This window comes from Otolemur garnettii, unplaced genomic scaffold (genome assembly GCF_000181295.1).
Source record: "Otolemur garnettii isolate 467f Iridium unplaced genomic scaffold, OtoGar3 scaffold00021, whole genome shotgun sequence".
In the NCBI taxonomy this organism is placed as follows: Eukaryota; Metazoa; Chordata; class Mammalia; order Primates; family Galagidae; genus Otolemur; species Otolemur garnettii.
Window position 1 is genome coordinate 1,049,840 of NW_003852416.1, and position 19,132 is coordinate 1,068,971.

The following is a 19,132-nucleotide window of genomic DNA, read 5'->3' on the forward strand; positions in this document are numbered from 1 at the left end:
GCTGGATGGGTGTTCCTCCTGGAGCTCCCTTCCAGGATTACTGCAGTGTGGGCAGGTAGCAGCTGCTGGGACAGGCTCTGAGAAGGCCCTGCTGCTCTCTGACCCTGCCGCTCTCTGACCCTGCTGCTCCCTGACCCTGCCGCTCCCTGACCCTGCTTTTAGCTCTTGGCTGCAAAAAAACAAACACAGTGAGAGAGGAAGGTGGACATCCTCAAAACACCAATCGCTCTTCACCTTTTGCTTTGAATGAAGAACTTCTGCTCCTTTGTGGGGGCATTTGGTATATTGGGGAGCAGAGTTCAGTGGAGGTGGAGAGGGTGCCTCTGGATTTGCTAAGGCCAGCTGCGTCTTCTCCTTTAATGGTTTAACTTTGGGGAAATGCATCCCCCTCTGCTGTCCCCCTGAAGGCTGTAAGCAGCAGACAGCATCAGTGTGGATGGTGGGGGGCCTGTTGGGCCGCACAGCACTTCTGGCCAGGTGGAGACCATTCAGGCATCACCAGTAGCCCCGACTTGCCTGGCTGCAGACCGAGATGGTGCTGTCGGTGAGCCCTTGACGCATACTCACTGTAACCCCAGGACACAGCTGGAAAGCATGTCTTGACTGGTTGTCATCCCCCGCCGCAGGCATGTGTGCAGGAGGAATCAAGCATCTTTCAAGCACTGACTGTGGAGTTGACACCTGGCCCGAGCTTCTGGCAGTCTGTCCCTGGTGAGAGAAGGAGAAACTGTGTGTTGTTTACTGCTTGGGGCAGTCTCTGAGCCCTGATGGGTGAAGTCAGGACTCTTCTTGTGATTTGGAACAAAGTAGCTGTTAAGTAAATGAAGAAGTGGTAGCCTTGTTAATTAATTAACTGGAGAGTTTATTACAAAGCTGTCAGAGTTCTCCCTTCCTGCTCGCTTGATCCTGATGACAGCCCACGCCTCAGTCTGGTTTCTCTCATTCCATGGCTTCTGGACAGAGCTTTTGTTTATCTGTGTGGTTAGGAGTGGCCGTGGTGGTGGCGAAAAGGTGTGAGTGCATATCCGGAGACTTTGACGCTTTGGGCGCCTTCTCGCCTAGGTTATGACACTCGTGCCTTCCCTGACTCGAGCCCACAGCTCCCTAGATCCCTGTTGGGCTCTGAATGGGAAGCCTCTTGACTTAGAGCAGCGGTTCTATACCTGTGGGTCACGTCCCACAGGAACTATATTAAAGGGTCACGGCATTAGGAAAGTTGAGAACCACTGACTTAGAGGCTTCCTGGCCAGGCCTCATCTGATTTTTTCCATATTTGTGATCTAGTTGCCAACAGATTCTTTTGTATTTGTTGCCTTAAGTTTAAGATTTGAGGTTTTATCCTGACACTGGCTCTGTGTACCAGCTCTGGAGTTGTGAAATCTCACTGGACGGAGGCAGAAAGCCCCTCTAGTACAAATTGATTGCCGTGACATGCCAGGTAACATGTCAGAGCTACTGCCTTTCTGAATGGGCTTGTTTGCTTGACAAGGGGTTATGAATTGGAGTGGGGATTGAGTAGGGGGCAAATTCTTGTTGCTGCCTTTGTGGCCCTAGCAGCCTCCTCTTCCAAACCATGGCTGTCACAGCCAGCCCTCAAGCATCTCTCTCTACCCTAGAGGGCATCTCTGGCAGTTCAGGTGGGAATCACAGTGGGAGGGGCATTCAAATTCTGTTTCCATCCTTGCTGAGCTTTCTGTGGCCTTGGAAAAGTCATGGAACTTCAGAGCCTTGGTTCCCGTGTCTGTAAAGTGGGGTGACAACCCGCTTTCCTTGAAGCACTGCTGTGAGAGGAGGTGGTGGGGAGGGCAGTGCTGTGAGAGGAGGTGGTAGGGAGGGCGGTGCTTTCTGATAATAGCACCCTGTGACTGTCAGTCACTGTTCCTAGGTGGGCCCATACTTCCTCTTGCATCTCTAGACTGAGATACGCACACTTGGCCCATCCCTGATTCAAGCAGGGGTCAGTCCTACCCTTCCCTCCAGGACAGAGATTTCAAAACTTCTTTTGGTAGCTACTGTTTAATGAGCTTTTGATTGCTACAGAGCAGATTTTCATTCCTGTTTCACAATAGGGATTCCAGGGGAGCAAAGACTGGTTAGTGGGCAGCTAGCTCACACCAAAAGTACTGGCTGGCAAATAGGTACTTCCCTGCATAACTGATACCAGCAAGAAGTTATTCCTTCCAGGCGTTGAGAGCAAATGGGATCCTGTGGGTGCCGGTTCCTGGGGTTGGACAGGGCATGTTAGAACTTTGCAGTGTCAGTGTTTGTGCCATGTTCTCTGCAAGCCGTTCGTTGCCCTCTACCCTGGAGTGGAAGAGAGAAGCCTTATTGATTGCTTTCAACTCTGGCAGGGGGCCTGCGTGAGGTAGCTGGAGAGAAGGCTAATATTTGCCCTGTTGTCTAACCTTGGCATTGAGAGTGGGCAAACAGGATGTAGAAGCATTATCATCTAGTTAATGTCTTACAGTTTTATGTAAGAAGAGGGTCTCTTCACCACACCTGCAGATTCAGGCAGGGATGGGGCAGAGAGAAAGCACCCTCTATCAGAACTTGGGTAAGTAATCTTAACATGAAGAAGATGTAAATTCATTGATGGGTAGTCATAGTGTAGGCCAGAACTCAGCAAGGTTTCTATCGCTATGTGCCCAAATGCAATAATCGAAAAATAGTTTAATGAGTTACTCGTACTTAGAGCTCTGTAGTTCTTAATGTATTGCCATTTCCGAAGCAGGGAATCTGCAGAGTTTCTCTCTCAGCTCAGGTGTGCAGCTTAATCAATGGCCCCACCTTTCCAAACTATCAAAGACTGCCATTAGGAAATTTTATGCCAGCTCTCATTAAGACTGGAGTGTGCTCATTCCCATGTATTCTTCCCCTCTTAGATAACGTGTCTATTTCTTGGCTTTCACACAGTCCCTCTGCCTTAGGACACTCCACTCTTGCATTGATGGCCTTCACGTTTGGTTATTTCCACTGTCAAGGAGACGGTAGGGTATTGTGTTAAGGATGTGCTTGGGAAGCAGGTTTGATTTGGAAGGGTGGCTTTGAGATTTTAGCACTGTAGGTCAAATGCAGGTGACTGTGGGGAAGAGACCCTGAGGGTGATGGTGTTGCCATATGAGGTTGTTCTGTTTCACCTTCTGAGAAGAGAGAGATGAGGCAGTGAGAACCTTATTTTCTTGGTTTAGAGGGAGAGAAGAGAGCAGAACACTCCAGCCCGTGATGCCACCATGCGCTTACATTGGCAGCACTGTGCAGACAGCTCAGTAGGGTGTCATGCTGATGGGTGACAGTGTCTTGCTGAGTGGTGTTCTTTATTGTTGTGCGTTTTTGAGTGCCATCATGAGAATGTCACAGCTTCAATTAGAGCAATGAACAAACATTAACATTTCTTATTAAACTTTGCAAGAGTGGAAGTGAAATCAGGAGCACGTTAGTCCAATTTTATGGGGATAGTGTCATGAAGAAAACAGCAGTGTACACATAGATTAAATGTTTTCCTGAGGGGAAAGAAAGTGTCACTAATGAAGAGAGGTCACAGTGGCCGGTAATGAACTGAAATGATGAAAACATTGCAAAAGTTCCTCGAATCGTGTGTCAAAATCATCAGCTAACTGTGAGAACTATGGCAAACTAAGTGAACATGGATAGAGAAATAGGAAAATCTTCACTGAAAGTCTTGGCGTGAGAAAGGTGTGTGCACAAATGGTCCTGAAGGAGCTCACCAATGAACAAAAGCAAAGGAGAGTTGAAGTTTGCGAAAATCTTTTGGAGAAGCAAGACAGCGTTTTGGCTGCGTTGTCATTGGTGATGAAACATGGGTGTACTAATGTAACCCAAAAACAAGGCATCAAAGTGCACGATGGAAGTCAACCAGTTCTCCACGACTAAAAAAGTTCTGTTAGTCCAAATCAAGAGGCAAAATGATCTTGTAACCTTTTTGATTTCAGAGGGATTATTCATTATGAATTTGCAACAACTGGACAAACAGTTAACCAAGTTTACTATTTGGGAAGTGCCGAAAAGGCTGTGTGAAAAAGTTAGATGAAAATAACCTGTACTTTTTGCCAACTCATGGCTCTTACAACATGATGATGCACCAGCTCACACGGCACTATCTATGAGGGAGTTTTTAGCCAGTAAACAAATAACTATATTGGAATGCCCTCACCTGGTCTGGTCTCCAGTGCCTTTTTTCTTTATCTGAAGATAAAAGAAATACTGAAAGGAAGACTTTTTTTGCTGACATTTAGGCCATCAAGGGTAATAATATGATGATAACTCTGATGGCCATTCCAGAAAGAGTTCCAGAATTGCTTTGAAGGGTGGAGTAGGCTCTGGCCCTAGATACGTAGCTTCCCAAGGGAAGTACTTCAAAGGGACCACAGTGGTTTAGCAATGAGGTAGGTAGCACTTTTTCTAGGACGAGTTTACAAACTTTATAACATATATGGTGGAGCCTGTATTTGGTGTAGAAGGTGAAAATCACTCACATGAGACATAGGCTTCACCCTCATGGTTCTCATTTCATTGCACAGCACAAATCGTCCCATGGGACGATGGTCAGCAGGGCTGGAGGTTCCTGGATCTTGACAGAAATCCAGCCTTTGCTTTCTCCCAGAGCCTCCCCTTATAGGCCTGTAGGAATTCTGTTCTGGGTAAGTGTATGGACCAGTAGATCAGATTTGCACTGCAGACACATTCCTATCCTGTCAGGGAGATAGTAGATCTTTTGAGAAGACAGGCATTGAATATTATTCTAGAAGGATCTTTTGGCAATGGTGCTTCATTTGGGGAAGGAAGTTCTCGTTTTATTGGTTCATTGTATACTCTGTCCTGAGATTCAGAGGACAAGTCTTTTAAACTTTACATTCTGGTCAAAAGAAACAAAACCATTCCGTCTGTAAAGCCATCACTGATTTTTCACTGGGGAAGGGGGCTGACTTCAGGCCTCCCACCAGGAGAGGAGAAGCAGAGTTGACTGTTCTGAAGATTCTCTTTAGGTGATGCTGCGCTGAGGAGTGTCTAGAATCTGCACAGTTACTTTCTGAGATTTGTCTCCAAGAAAACAAGCAGGGTTTGTCCTTCAGCTTTCTCATGCTGCTCATACCAAAGGGAGGTATTTCTTGTTTGCTCAGATGGGCTGAAAGCTTTTCCTTCTGCTTGAACCTCCCCAGGAGCAAAAGAAGGCATGTGAGAGATTAGCAGGAGCGATTTTTCTAGATTTCCTCCAGAAGAAAGGCTTTGTAGCTGGTGCAAGTTGATGAAACCTGTCAACGTTTTCTTACCACGGGCATCCTTCATCAATCTCCTGCGTTCTTGCTAGTGGCCCATGTGTCACCCTGTCATTGATACGGTATTATGTATTTAATCATATTTATATTGTGTACATCTTTTGTCTGCCACTTACCAAAAAGAAAAAAATGCCCCCATGACAAGCTTTTTATTTTTCTAGGACAGAATTCTAAACATGGGCTAACTGGGATCCTTTTGGACAGATAATAGCAAACCATTTCAAAGCTGAGGAGCTTGTGGTGCTGTCCCTGACTGGGGGCTCCCCGGTAGTTTGTTTGTTTTTTAGCTTCTTTGCAAAGTCTTTTGAGAGGCCATACTGGAGTATTGGGAGTTTGGCCTTTGTAACAAGAGAATACATTTAATTCTTGGACACATTTTTTAAAAAAAGTTTCTAATTATTCTTCCTGTGAAGGAAACCCAGCGATGCAGATATCAGCTGAGAATCTTGCATTCCTAAAAGCTGCTGCACCCCCAGTGGCAAGTGGTGGGGGTGCTGGGCTTTGTGATGCGGCCACTGCTCTCAGCTGTGTTTACCCCAGCTCTTCAGGGGGGAGCTCCAGGAGACTGACGTCTGAGCTTTACATCAGTCAAAACCCGGCACAATATAGGGAGGGACCTCGTGCAAAGTCTTTGTGTTAGGAGAGAGAAAAGCTCTCATTTAGTAAACTGGACGAAGTAAATACACTTAGCTAATTGAGAAGGTAGGTTTTCCACTTACCCTGGAAATATAGCTTGCTAACCCTGTGATATGATCACTTCTACCAGTGCCTCCTTTTTAAAAAACATGGAAGCAAAATAGACAGAAAAATGTACTACTTTAACCATTTTTGAATGTGTAATTCACTAACATTGAGTCCATTCAAATTGTTGTGCAGCCATCACCACTCTCTGTCTTGAGAATGTCTCCATCATCCCAAAGCCACATCTCCTTTTAACCAAAGGAAAGGCATTTTTGAACCTGTATGTCTCATATCTTTATGGTCACCAAAGAGTCTTCAGTTCTGGTTTTACTTTTTGAAAGATCAGAGCTTAGGATATTTTAAACATTTCGGGTGTAAATAACACACGTCCCACTCCTGGAATTTGCCCAAGCAGACCCCAGTTGATAACCAGCTGGTAGAAGTCACTCACCCCAAGCCAAATAATACAGTCTGTGATGCTAGGAGGGAAGGCACTTGGCCTCTGCCTGCCTCACCCGCGCCAGGCCTGAGCCCTGCCCTCACGTTGCTTGGCTTGTCCTCACCATTGAGCCAGCACCAGGGAATTAGTGGTGCTTTTTATCAGTTCACGTGGTGTAGCCTCCATAAGTCATGTTGTGGCCTTAGTGCTGGCGGAAGCCACCTCATCTTTCCCCAAACAAACTTGTTCTGAGGACTTGGGTGTCTCTGCAAAGAGACTTGGATATGTTAGAGGAAGCTGATCTCTGGCCCAATTCTGTAGGACTTTCAAGGGGCCGGTGTCAAGGTAGAAGACGGGGATACCTGGGTGACCAGATGGAAAAAAGGAGAGAACAACAAAATTCAGAGAGGAAAATGCAGCTAAGCCTATGGGGGAGAAAGATCAGCTCCCATCTTCTGTAAAAATGTGATTAAAAAAAAAAGTGATCCAGCGTGTCCAGCATCCCAGGTCACTCACCTGTCGTATGAGATGACAGACCAGAGTACTGCCTATGGGCACCCCGACTCTTCCTGAAAGTGGACGAGTGCTTCTTCCCATCCTCACCTTCCCCCTTTCTGCTGATCAGTTTGGTTCTGACCTTCCTTTGTGCCCCGCTCCGGAGGCTGGAGAAAGCTTAGGGAAAACAAAACAAAACTCAGAACCTAACTCTATTTAGCCCGTCTGGTTTGAGCACATTAGGCAATGAACTCATTCTACTAATTGTAATTAATGTGAGGCCTTTAGCAGGTTATCGGCTCCTCAAACTTCAGAGGGCTCTGCTTTGATCTGCCTCCTCCTCCTAATAACCATGCTCCTGCTAACTGGTTTTTATGCAACAGAAGCAACCACCAGGCCTACTCTTTAGAAAAAAGCAAGGCCAGGCTTTAGAAAAAGAACTCTCAGATGTTTTCACTTGTCCTGCAAATCGGATGTCCTTTACCTTTCAGCCCTTTGGAGTTGCTAAGATACTGCCATTTTGGAGGAAGGGTAATTAAATTTTGATTAATTTAAAGACAGGCCAAGCACGGTTATCCATGCTCCTTAAATGAGTGGGTGCCAGAGAGCAGGGGACAGGGCTGTGTCCAGATCAATGCTGGGAACTTGAAGGTGTTCAGCTGCCAGAGAGAGTGGCTTTGACATGGTTCTCTGTGGCAAGCACTGCTTAACTTTTGGGGAGAAATACTCAGGAGGCCAGTGTGTGCCAGGAAACTGGCGACTCTGGGCTTGATTAATTTATGGGTGTAATTTAAGAGCCCGGTTCTCCGGGATGCGTGTTTGCTGAGCCTGTAGACATGAGGCCTCTCTGCTCGATGGATGTTTTTTATGGCCTTTGCTAGGTCGGAGCAAAAGTTGTAGATCTCTTATGAGCAAACATATTACCGTGTCCAGAGGCGGACTGACATGTTATAAAATTTCAATGGTCAATTAACGAAGATTTATTCTTTGTCACTCAGGTATTTTCTCTTTCTCTCTCTCAATAATTGCCTTTTGGAATGATGCAGGCTTTAGTTGGGTTAAGGCTTCCCACTCCAGAGTGGGCTGGAAAGAGCCCATCTTGGTATTTAAACTCTTAGCAGTGGGGCTTTCTGCTTTAGCAAAGTGGACACTTGAAGGGAGAGGGAGGGAGAGAACGCGTGTATTTTTTAAAGCACTTCAGTCTGTGTTTACTACGCGTTTATTTGGTGGAACCTCATTCCAGCAGTGCAGCCAACTGTCCCATCAGCAGCCGCACCCTTTGGACCGCTTTCCAGTCTGTCTTAATTTGGAATTCACACAGGGGCCTTTGAGTTGCTATTTTAAAGTTTCTCATCCTGTTCCAGGTCCATGCACTGTACCTTTGCAACCTGCTGAACTCAGGGGGGGAAAAAAAAATATATATATATATATACACACACACACACACACACACACACACACATACACACACACACTGCAGTAAAGAAACAGAGATGAGCTGCTTGTCAGCCTTTCTGTCTCCATGTATAATAGAACTTCTGTAAGTTGACCACCCAGGGGACTATAACCAACTGGTCAACTTGGGGAGATGGTCAACATAAGGAACTAGGCCTACTCTGCTGATGTGTGCATGGAGTTGACCTATGAAAATTAGGCCGACTTAAGGAAGTGGTCACCTACGGAGGTTCTACTGTATACATTTTACTACCCACATCCCCACCCCTGCCCCGGAAAAAGAAAGACCTGTTTTATATATGTAATATCTGAGAGTTAACATGCTATAAGAGAATCTTGTCTAAAATTGTCGATCTTCCTCATGGAGAAGATGTGATTTTTGTTGCCATCTGGAAGAAGAAAGGGTGAGGTAGCACTGGGCTTCAGTCTTTCACCTGGGGATATAATTCATTGGCTGCTTCTTTTTATATCAGTTTGCTGCTCCAAGTTGCCAACTGGAAGGTTCTGGTCTGCCCAGGGCCTGGTGAGGCTCCTGGTGGGGGTTGCATTTTGGCTGTTGGGTCATTGTTCCCATTGCCTCTGCCTTCTTCCTAAGTGCCCACCAGGCCAGGTCATGGAGGGGCCTTGGCACTGCCCAGCATGTGTCCTCTGCAATCTGAATTCTGCTGTCATCCCAAATTTTTAGAAGTTACGCAGGAGTCCAGGGCTGCCATCCACTTCCTGATCACTGTTTTTAATGTTCTGATGGATTCTGAGGGGAAACGGATTGCTGAAGGACAGGAGAAGAGCGCGGGGCCTGGCAGGCGGATGCTGGCACCCGGGGACCTTTTGCAAGACGTTCAGGCCTCCTTCTCCAACTTGTTTAAGGGCAGAGAATAAGGTTGCAAAGGAAATCAAAGCCTGATGTGGAGAAACGAAACATGAGACCTACTGACTTTTAAAAAACATTTTAAATAACATTCTCTAAGGTTTCATTTTATACTGAAGGCAGCTGTAATAAGTTTTGGAAGACAGTGTAAGGTTTCTATTACAGAGCGATCCTGCTTGCAGTTTTTGTACCAGAAGTGAGAAAAGAGCTGGGGGTGGGCGGGGGAAAGGGGGTGGTAAGGAGGTTATTTTGTATAAGGTGAGAAAATTTGCAAAGATGAATTCAAGACTGTTGTAAGCGTGTAACATTTGGAATGCTGTAATTTGCAAATGCAATAACATTAGACCATTGCAAAGGTTGGTTTGGGGTGGGGTGTGTGTATGTGAGAGCAGTCTGGATGGCGATGGAATAACTTAATAACTGGAGCTCGGCAGCACTTTGACCACAAGTAAAACAAGACCGCCGCTCTGCATGCAGGGGCTTTGCCAGTGTTGCCCCAGCGACTACATTCCCCGTGGAAGGCTGGCGCGGGCCGGAGATGTCGGGCTGTATGAAAGCGCTCATTGTTCGCAGGGCATCATTATTTGGTATTATACGCACAATGTTTGCTTGTGAAACGATTTATTCAAAACAAGTATGTTTAAGAAAAGAGGACTTGGTTTGAAATTCAGTTGATCTGGCTGATGACATTTAAGATTTTATAGTCCCTTTGTTTCTAAGAATAGATATTTAGGCCCACTGCAAGTGTTTATCTTAAAACACCCCCTCCCCTCCACATACACATACACACACATACATGCACTCAGAGCGCAAAGCTGGAAAACTGAGCCAGGGAACGAATTGATACCTAAAGTTCACTGTTCTAATGGGAAGGAGTAAATCTCCTTAATATTTGCTGGATACAAAGGAGCGTGGTTTGTGAACTTGGCTGGCAGCTTCCAGCCCAGAGGACAGCCTCACCTCATGCTGAGAAGTCTCTTGGTAGGAAGCCTGGTGAAGAGTCAGAAGAGAGTGTGTGTGTGTGTGTGTGTGTGTGTGTTTAACTCCTTCCTTCCCGTGTGGGTGAGGCTGGTAAGGATTCACCCAGACCTCAGTCACTGTCAGCTGCTAACAGGTTCCTGCAGCTTTGAGGCCTGATGGATGTCTCAGGGATGGAGACTTGCTACGGCCTGTCCCTGGGCCAGTGTGTATCTGCCCAAGAGCAAGGGTTTCATGCAATGCTTGGAGGGATCCACCTTTGAGATGTTTCTGACCATAAAAACTAGAAAACTTGACTTCTGGTTCTTTGCTCGGCCTATGTGGGTGATATTTGGGTAAACGAATGACTTCTTTGGGGCTCCGAAAGCCTTATCATTATCATGTGGAAATGTCCGTGTCCGTGAAGTGATGGGAGATTTTGTAATGAAATGTGCTGAGAATAACCCCTAGCACCTTTTCTTTGTTTTAATAAAGTTTTTTAAAGGCCAGCAACAGGCGTATGCAGTAAAATCAATTTGCACGTGGTCTGGCTCTTGCCCAACAGATTCTCTTCAATATTTTCGTCTGTAAGGCCCGAATCTAGGAAGGCGTGGCTATCTATTGCTCTGATTTGCCATTCCCAGCCCAGTGCTCAGGGCCCCCCACAGGTGGCGTGGAGACATCCTTAGTGTGTTGAGCTGGCTGTGATCAAGGTGGAGGCTAAAGTCAGGGTTCCTCATAGCTGGGGGCGGCTGGATGGTGCAGGCCTGTGGGGACGGAGTTGTATTTGAATGGACCCGTGATTGGGTTTTGTGTGACTCTTGGCAGAGCAGCCGTGTAGGAAGGTTCCCAGTGAGCTTGTGATTTACAGGGACAAGATCACACAGCAGTCTGGTCTGCTGCTTAATTCTTCTATCCTATTGTTGTAAGAACACTAAACGTGAGATCTACCGTCTTGGCACATTTTTAAGTGTGTAATACGTTATTGCTGGCTATAAGCACAGTGCTGGAAGTCGGATCTCTGCAGCTCACTAGTCGCTCTTGCATGACTGAACCTGTACGCCCTGTGACTAGCAACTCCCACTTCTTTATCTGTCCCAGCCCTGGCAGCCACAATCCTACTCTTTGATTCTATGAATCTGGATAATTTAGACACCCCATAGAAGTGGAATCATGTAATGTTTTTCTCTCTGTAGCTGTCCTGTTTCCCTCAGCATGTTGCCTTCTAGGTTATCACACATTTCTAGATTTCCTTCTTTTTAAAAGCTGAATGGGGCCTGGCGCTATGGCTCACACCTGTAATCCCGACACTCTGGGAGGTTGAGGAAGGTAGATTGCTTGAGTTTAGGAGTTTGAGACCAGCCCGAGCAAGAGCAAGACCATATCTCTACTAAAAATAGAAAAACTAGCTGGTGCTAGTGGTGCATGCTTGTAGACCCAGTTACTCAGGGGGCTTGAGCCCAAGCATTTGAGGTTTCTGTGAGCTATGATGACACCATGGGACTCTACCCAAGGTGACAGAGTGAGACTCTGCCTCAAAAAAACCCAACCCCCTGAATGGTAGTCCATTGTATCTACAGACTCACAGTTTTAATTGTATTGATTCACTTGTCAATGGATATTTTGGTTGTTTCTGTATCTTTGCCATTGTGAGCAGTGCTGTAATGAACATACCAAGAACAGTATACTCGTGTCTAGTAAGTACTGGGCATAGGGTAACTAACATTTGATATTTATCAAAGAAATGAATGGGTGGGTAAAGAATGAATGAACGGAGTGAATTCCACAATAAAGAGATGAACCCTGTTGTTAATGTGGCCTCTTTGTAATTTTGGGCTTCGGCTTTTAATTTAATTTTGTAAACTAGGGACAGACGTCTTCTCAGAGCATCTCAGAAATGCATGGGCAGATACTGTGCCTATGGGAGCCCTTCTTGGCATTTAAGGTGACCTCAAAGTTCGTCTTGTCCCTTGCCCGGGTCTTTGAGATGATTGCAAGTAGAATCAGTGAAGAGGCTCCTCTTCTCCTGCTGTTAGATTGTCAAAGTAAAATCTTTTCCCTTATTCATTTGGTGGCCACGGGCAGCAAATAACTTGGACATAAGAAGTCCTTTTCCCGATTTTCTAAGTAAGTATTCTTTTCACATGGGTCATGCTCCAGTGGTGTCCTTTGAAGTCCTTTTTGTTCTGCATGGGGCTGCAGTGTTATCCAAGGGAGTCAGCTGGCAGACTTGAGGCCCTCTGGCCTGAGCTCACTGACAGCCTTCTGGACAATGGGGCTGATTGCCTGGCCCCTCCTCCCATCCCTGCCCCTCCTTTCTTCCCTCTCTTTACCAGAGCGATCGCCACACCGGCCCATCCTCCAAGCTGGACTGCCGGCAAACGCCTCCACGGTGGTTGGAGGGGACGTGGAGTTTGTCTGCAAAGTTTACAGTGACGCCCAGCCCCACATCCAGTGGATCAAGCATGTGGAAAAGAACGGCAGTAAATACGGGCCAGACGGGCTGCCCTACCTCAAGGTTCTCAAGGTGAGGACTTTCTGAATCTGAAGGTGCCCACTGCCTTGGTCTCCTTAATGGGTTTGGCCTTTAATTTCCTGTTGGATTTGAGAGACGATGATCCCTACTCTCTTTTTTGACTGGCTAGTAGAAAGCATGCTAAGGAATTAGCAGATCTTTAGGCTTGATAGTAAAATTTCAGAAGGGAGCCATGGCCTAGGGAAGAAGTACTCAAGTTGGAGACCGAATAGTTCAGCTGCTTATCAGCCCTGAGATCTTCGACACCAGGCTTAGCTGCACATCACGATCTCATCTCCCCTGTAAAGTGTCTGCAGAATAAAGTGGATGGAGTGGGTGGAAGGAGCTTTGTAAGCTCTAGACGTCATAACCCATGTTTATGTTTACTGATACTGTTTGCTTTTGATGTGACGTTAGGATCCAGTTTTAGTAGTCACCTTTTTGAAACAACTTAGATTTTCTTTTTCAAAAAAAAAAAAAATCCCTCAATCTTTGAAATCCATTTACATGTGACTCAGGCATAGACTTTGTAGGAAGTGTTTCTGCACCAGTGTAATGCTGAGCACGGGAAGGATCTTCCCCCTGGTATATTTGTTTGGTGCTTTGCAATTTCCCATGTCAGAGCAGCAGCCTCTTTATGCGGTCCTTCAGGAGGGTGATAGAAGTGGCAGCTAAGTCTCAACAGCTAGTTCTTAGCTCCCTGCCTGTCATGTCTCCCATGTTTAGTGGCTCATAGAGAACATCCTTTAAAAGAAAATTTTTCCAACACAGCCGTGAAGTGGCTCAACTAAGAACTCTAAACTGATGAGGTGTTCTCGCCACCTACGAGTACCAAGGACCAAAAAATGCTGGGGAAAGGTGACCCGCCCGGGGTCATCACTCCCACCCTTCCTCCCTTCTATGTCAGGCCTTTCCCTCGTCCACCCCCTAATTTACTTTATTCTTTCAAAGCCCACAGCCCTGTCATGCCACCATTTAGATGTGTAGGTTGTTTTCTTGTGGTGTGTTGGTGGTGGGACCATAGACAGCGCTAAGTCCTTCCTGGCTGGCCGTTATATTGTTCTCCTGTGTCTGTTCTAGCACTCGGGGATAAATAGTTCCAATGCAGAAGTGCTGGCTCTGTTCAATGTGACTGAGGCGGATGCTGGGGAGTATATATGTAAGGTCTCCAATTATATAGGGCAGGCCAACCAGTCTGCCTGGCTCACTGTCCTGCCCAAACAGCAAGGTAACAATGTTTTTGTTTTTGTCTTTTTTTTTAAAAAAAAAAGAAAGCTGGATATAGAAGCTGAAAAGACTCGGTGCTTTGGGAGACTGCAGGCAGCTTATAGGCTAACTCTTGTGGCCTTGGTATATTCACGATGATCTTTCTTCGGTCATGCAGCTGGTGTAATGCCAGTCGCCATGGAAAAATGCCCACAGTGTTCCAAGTGCTTGCTCCAATTCCTTCTAAAGATTACGCTCCATCCACACCCAGTTTTTAAGTCGTTCCTTCTGGTTTATCTTGTCTGGGCTGCACATTTCCCATCATTACTGCACATTAGCACGGTTTTAAACACACACCTACATGCCTATTAAATTCCTGGCATTTGAGGATCGGCAGAATTCACATCTCCTTCTACCTGGAGTTTTTGGAGACACTCTGGTGTGGTCTCATTGGCCGAACAAAGCACTCTTCCTGTGGATGCACACATGATCCTGTGGTAGTTCATCTTCCCGAGTGAATGTCCTGCTGGATGCCACGGAAGGCAGGATGTTGGCCTTGTTTGTCTAACTCACATTCAAATGTTTATATTAAAGAAAGAAGGAAAAGCCGAGCTTTTTTGTTTCCAAGGAATGTCCCAATGCTTTGTAAGCCAAGATGGTTTTGTAGAAGTGAAAGTAGCATCAGAGCCTGGTGACCAAGACAGCCTTCCGCCCCGTGGGAGGTGTCCACCTGTGCTCACCTGCGGTCTTCCACTTCCCAACATTTAGCCATACCCTTCCATTTCCTGCGGCAGGAGGCTGCAGCCCACAGGACCAGACCCAGCTTGTCCTTCTGGGCTCTATATTTTAACACTCCAGCCCGACACCCCAAATCCAAACCAAAGCACAGGCCAAGAGAATGGCCTCCGTGGGCCGATTTTTCCATGCGTTTGATCGTGTGCATGCCTGGGCGATGCCGCCGGTGTGGTGACGGGCCTGTGGAGGTGAGCTGGTCAGTGTCGCTCAGTGTCTCTTGGTTGTGGGCTTTGTGGATGGGCTGCAGGTGGAATCTCCTGGTGGCCAGCACCCCCTGGAGCCCCCCGGGGCGACGCCTCGTGGTTCCATGGCCCCCTCCACAATCATTCCTGTGTCGTCTAGCCTTTTTCCTGCTTCCCTTGTTTTCTAGGCCGCCGGTGTTAACACCACGGACAAAGAGATTGAGGTTCTCTATATTCGGAATGTAACTTTTGAGGATGCGGGGGAATATACGTGCTTGGCGGGTAATTCTATTGGGATATCCTTTCACTCTGCATGGTTGACAGTTCTGCCAGGTATATACTGCTCTTTCTCTCTGGGTTTTTTCCCCTTTTCTTGGTTGATTGCTATAAAATTAACACAGCTTCTGTTAGCAGAAATGGCCCCTTTTATCCTTGCATAAAGATAAAAAAAAAAGCGTTAAAAATTATCCCCCAGAGTAAGAAAGTTGCCTTGGAAATTCACTTAACAACAGAGATCCCACACTCAACATTTATGATCAAGTAAAATTTCACCCTTCAAACCTAAAGGGATCTAATACTTTTAGCGAGTCATTGAGCCAGTGTGTAAGTTAGCCCCATCCCCCTTTCACGTTAAGGAAACAGTTGAAATTACTTTGTAAAATTCAAAGTAATTTCTTTCTCATTTCCAATTCCATTTTGCTAAAATCCCGTATGTGTTTTTTATTACTTCCGTCCCACTTTGTATGTTTAATGGGATGTAAATAGAGGGGTGTATACTGAGGTGCCGGGGAGAGGCCCCTCTGAACCTTTGGGTGCACAGAAGCAGTGTGTTACCTCCCTCGGGGCAGTGGCTTGCTGCATGTTGCTAGACTGGGCTCCTGTTTGCTTCTATTGCAAAGCATGCTCTTGCCATCTTGGGCTTGATATTATTTCTGCCTTCTGGAGAAATAAGCATCAGAGAAGCCCAGTTGCCTAAACATTGCTGCTGTTTGAATCTTTAATAACTGACATCTCTATTCTAGTGCAACCTTCTCGTTAACGCTGTCCTTTCTGATGCCTCTGCCTCTTTTGCCATTTCCTTTGTGAAACTGCATAGACTGTGGTTTGCTAGCCTGTGATGTTCCACTCCAGTTATTAATTCCTTATTTTTAGCGTACAGTGCCTACCTGCATGCTTATTTTATTATCTAGTAAAGATAAATTGTTTTCATTTTGTGCTGTTGCTGCTCAGAGTTTTGACTGTCTTGCAAGTATTTTTCTGATTAAAATGTATAAGCTTTAAATAATGCCATTGCATCCATTTTTCCTTTTGTCGTCAATTTGCTCTGCGAATATTTGCTTTGGAACAATGAGATGCCTCTTACATGGAGCTTGCTTTGACTTGCAGTACTGTGTTCTGTGAGTGCCTCATCGGCGCTGCTTAACCAGTTTGCCTGACAGTGCTGGCCCGTTAACTAAGAATGCAGTTTGAAAAAAATACTGTTTGGAAATACACTGCTTGTAGATTGATCCTTGAGGACTAAGGAGAGGACAGGCATTGGAAGTTATAAGAACGTGCTAAATTGAGGAATTATACGTGTACTCACTAACCTGCAGTACCATTTATATTTTTTCTTTAAGAATGTTGTAGTGACGTATGAATATAACCAGAAACACAAAAATTTGAATGACTATTAAGGAATAGTGTAAACTTTTAAACTTTATGTATATATGTGTGTGGACCAACTTGGTCTTACATATTAAACATATTGACTTATGTAATTGAATAACTTGCTGGACTGTATTGAGGAACTCACCAAAACTTTTTCAGGCCAGCTTTCTAGATGAATATTCACGTCATGTGGAATTGTGTTTATCTGGGGCAAGTCAGAGAAAAGCATTGTCACTGTCTCCTTAGAAACAAAAACGGGCGTTGTTGATATTTAAAAATTTTTCACATGGTTTGTGTTCAGACACCATCATGGAAGATGATCATTTCACTATGGGGGCAGCTAGTTGTTCTCTGCTGCCCAAGTGTCTAACAGAATGTGGCCTGTAGCCTGCCCTTTGTAACTTGGTGGCGGCCACCCACCAAATTGCAGGTGCACCACTCTGAGGCTAGAGACAGTGATCGCCTCTGCCCTGGGGGTACAAGGAGGAGCCCTTAGTTAGTCCTGTGCACTTGGGAGAAGCCCCAGGATAAGGCCACGCCCACCTTGCCTTGACATTGATCATTGCCATTTGAATCCTTCAGTTCTGCTGTGACGAGTCCATCTGGTGCGCTAACTCTGTGGCCTGCTTATCTCTCCTTCCCCTGTGATCTGCGATCTAGCTCCCGTAAGAGAAAAGGAGATCACAGCTTCCCCAGACTACCTGGAGATAGCCATTTACTGCATAGGGGTCTTCTTAATCACCTGTATGGTGGTCACAGTCGTCTTGTGCCGAATGAAGACCACGACAAAGAAGCCAGACTTCAGCAGCCAGCCAGCTGTGCACAAGCTGACCAAGCGCATCCCCCTGCGGAGACAGGTAACAGAAAGTAGATAAAGAGTTTAAAGAACCTTACACCTGCCCATGTCCCAGCCAGCTCTTACATCTCCTCTGCTTTGATGCCGTCTAATTCTGTGAGCATCCACGTGCGGGTGGGTTTGACGTGCTGCTTGGCGGTTGCCCAGTTAGTGTTTTGAGCCTGCATTGTCTTATCGTGGTACCTGACTGGGATGAACAGTCTAGTCCCAAGGGCAAGATAGGACGGTAGTGTGAGATTCAGAGCAGTGGTCATCAGGACTGAAAATCACTCTCAGGGCGATTCCCTCTGACTCTACCCAAGTGTAAGTGGCCTCTTCAGAGTGCAGGCCACACATGTCTCCTGTGATCTGATACTTTCCCTGAGATAGGCATGAATCATTCTCAGGGGCCTTATGTTACTCGTAGGAAAGAGACTCTAGTTCTCTTAGGCGTTTTGAAGTTAAGATCAGAAACCTATGCTTAGGAGTGCATCTGACCCACTGCTTGATTTAAAGTGATGCACGATGTCTTTCTAACGCAGAATTTTGCCTTAACCCCTCTAATTCTTAAAATAGAATCGTATACCTGTACCATGTTGTTAATAGATCACATGTGTGGCTGGATTCAATGTTAGAATGATTTTTTATGGAACCTATGACAGATTATTTCTCTACTGAAGCTTGATCTTTGGTGGATACTCTTTGCTTGTGTGTGCCTCCTGATTGATTTAACTTTGCTTTGGGGAAGTTGGGACAAGGTAGAGCCTCCACCCCTGCCAGAAGCCAAAGCCTCGCAAAGGTGGGCAGTGTAGGAAACGCTCTGACTCTTTTCTGCTTGTCCATGAAGAGTGAAGAAGGCGGCGGGTGTGAATGCAGAGTGGTTATCAGTATTTGGAACTTGGTTCCAATACAGATCTTTTTGAAATAGCAAGTAAAATGGCTCTATTTCAGTGTGTATTTTAGTAGAATTTATGAGGAGCTTGTTAAAATTGCAAACTCCTTACTCTCAGCCCCAGAGATTCTTGGATGGAGCCAGGAATCTGCATTTTAAACAAGCCTCCAGGTGACTATAAAATGCACTTTGAGAAACTCTGGATGACTCCAGTCCTGCCTCTCCTGGGACTTCAGGTAGCAGTGACACTTTCTGGAAGGATTAGGAACTAGTTGGTCAGCAGCATCTTGGCACAGGTCTGGCTGTTCTCAACCCCGCTCCAAACTCCCAGCTGAATGGGTCCTTGTTAGCATCTTTGAAGCCATGCTCAAGCAGCTTTTTCTCTGTGGAGGCCGAGGATAGAATTTGGAGTGTGTGTCAAGTATAGGCAAGCCACTAAACCATGTTGTGAGCAAGGAAAGAAAGAGGCCGCTTGGGTCACTTCTGCCACCAAGAAAGCTGTTGTCACTTTGAGCAACACCACTGTCATTCTTGGGGCCAGGGAAACAATGATGGGGCCAATTGCCTGACTATTTTCTGGGCGAGTCTAGTCCCAGGAGAACTCTAACATGGCCAGATAGTGCTGTGGCCTTTAGGTGGAGTAGCCACGCCACCCCAACCCTCCCCTCTTAGCCGTTATCCCTGGGCCACCCCTACAGCCACCACCTTGAGAATCGGACTCAGGGAGCTGATGAAGGGAATGGTGTTTCCATCCCCGTTAGTGCTTTTCAAATAGGAACAAATGCTTCCTTCTGGCGGAAACCTGTAATTTGGTGTAGCTCGACTACTATCCCTTAATTATTTCATCATCCTGTTTCTGCAACTATTA

General features: G+C 46.1%; 1 protein-coding gene across 12 annotated transcripts in view; it reads left to right on the forward strand.

The window, feature by feature from the left end:
* FGFR2 (fibroblast growth factor receptor 2) overlaps positions 1-19,132 on the forward strand; it is a 108,318-nt gene that overhangs the window by 58,180 nt on the left and 31,006 nt on the right. For 4 of the 12 annotated variants that reach the window (XM_023511647.1, XM_023511652.1, XM_023511657.1 and 1 more), the window contains 3 exons: positions 12,526-12,716; positions 13,785-13,932; positions 17,198-17,400. In XM_023511647.1, the coding sequence (XP_023367415.1) occupies positions 12,526-12,716; positions 13,785-13,932; positions 17,198-17,400 (542 nt within the window). Of the gene's footprint in view, positions 1-12,525; positions 12,717-13,784; positions 13,933-15,075; positions 15,221-17,197; positions 17,401-19,132 lie in introns of all 12 variants that reach the window. The other 8 variants (XM_023511648.1, XM_023511653.1, XM_023511658.1 and 5 more) reach the window with 3 other exon arrangements.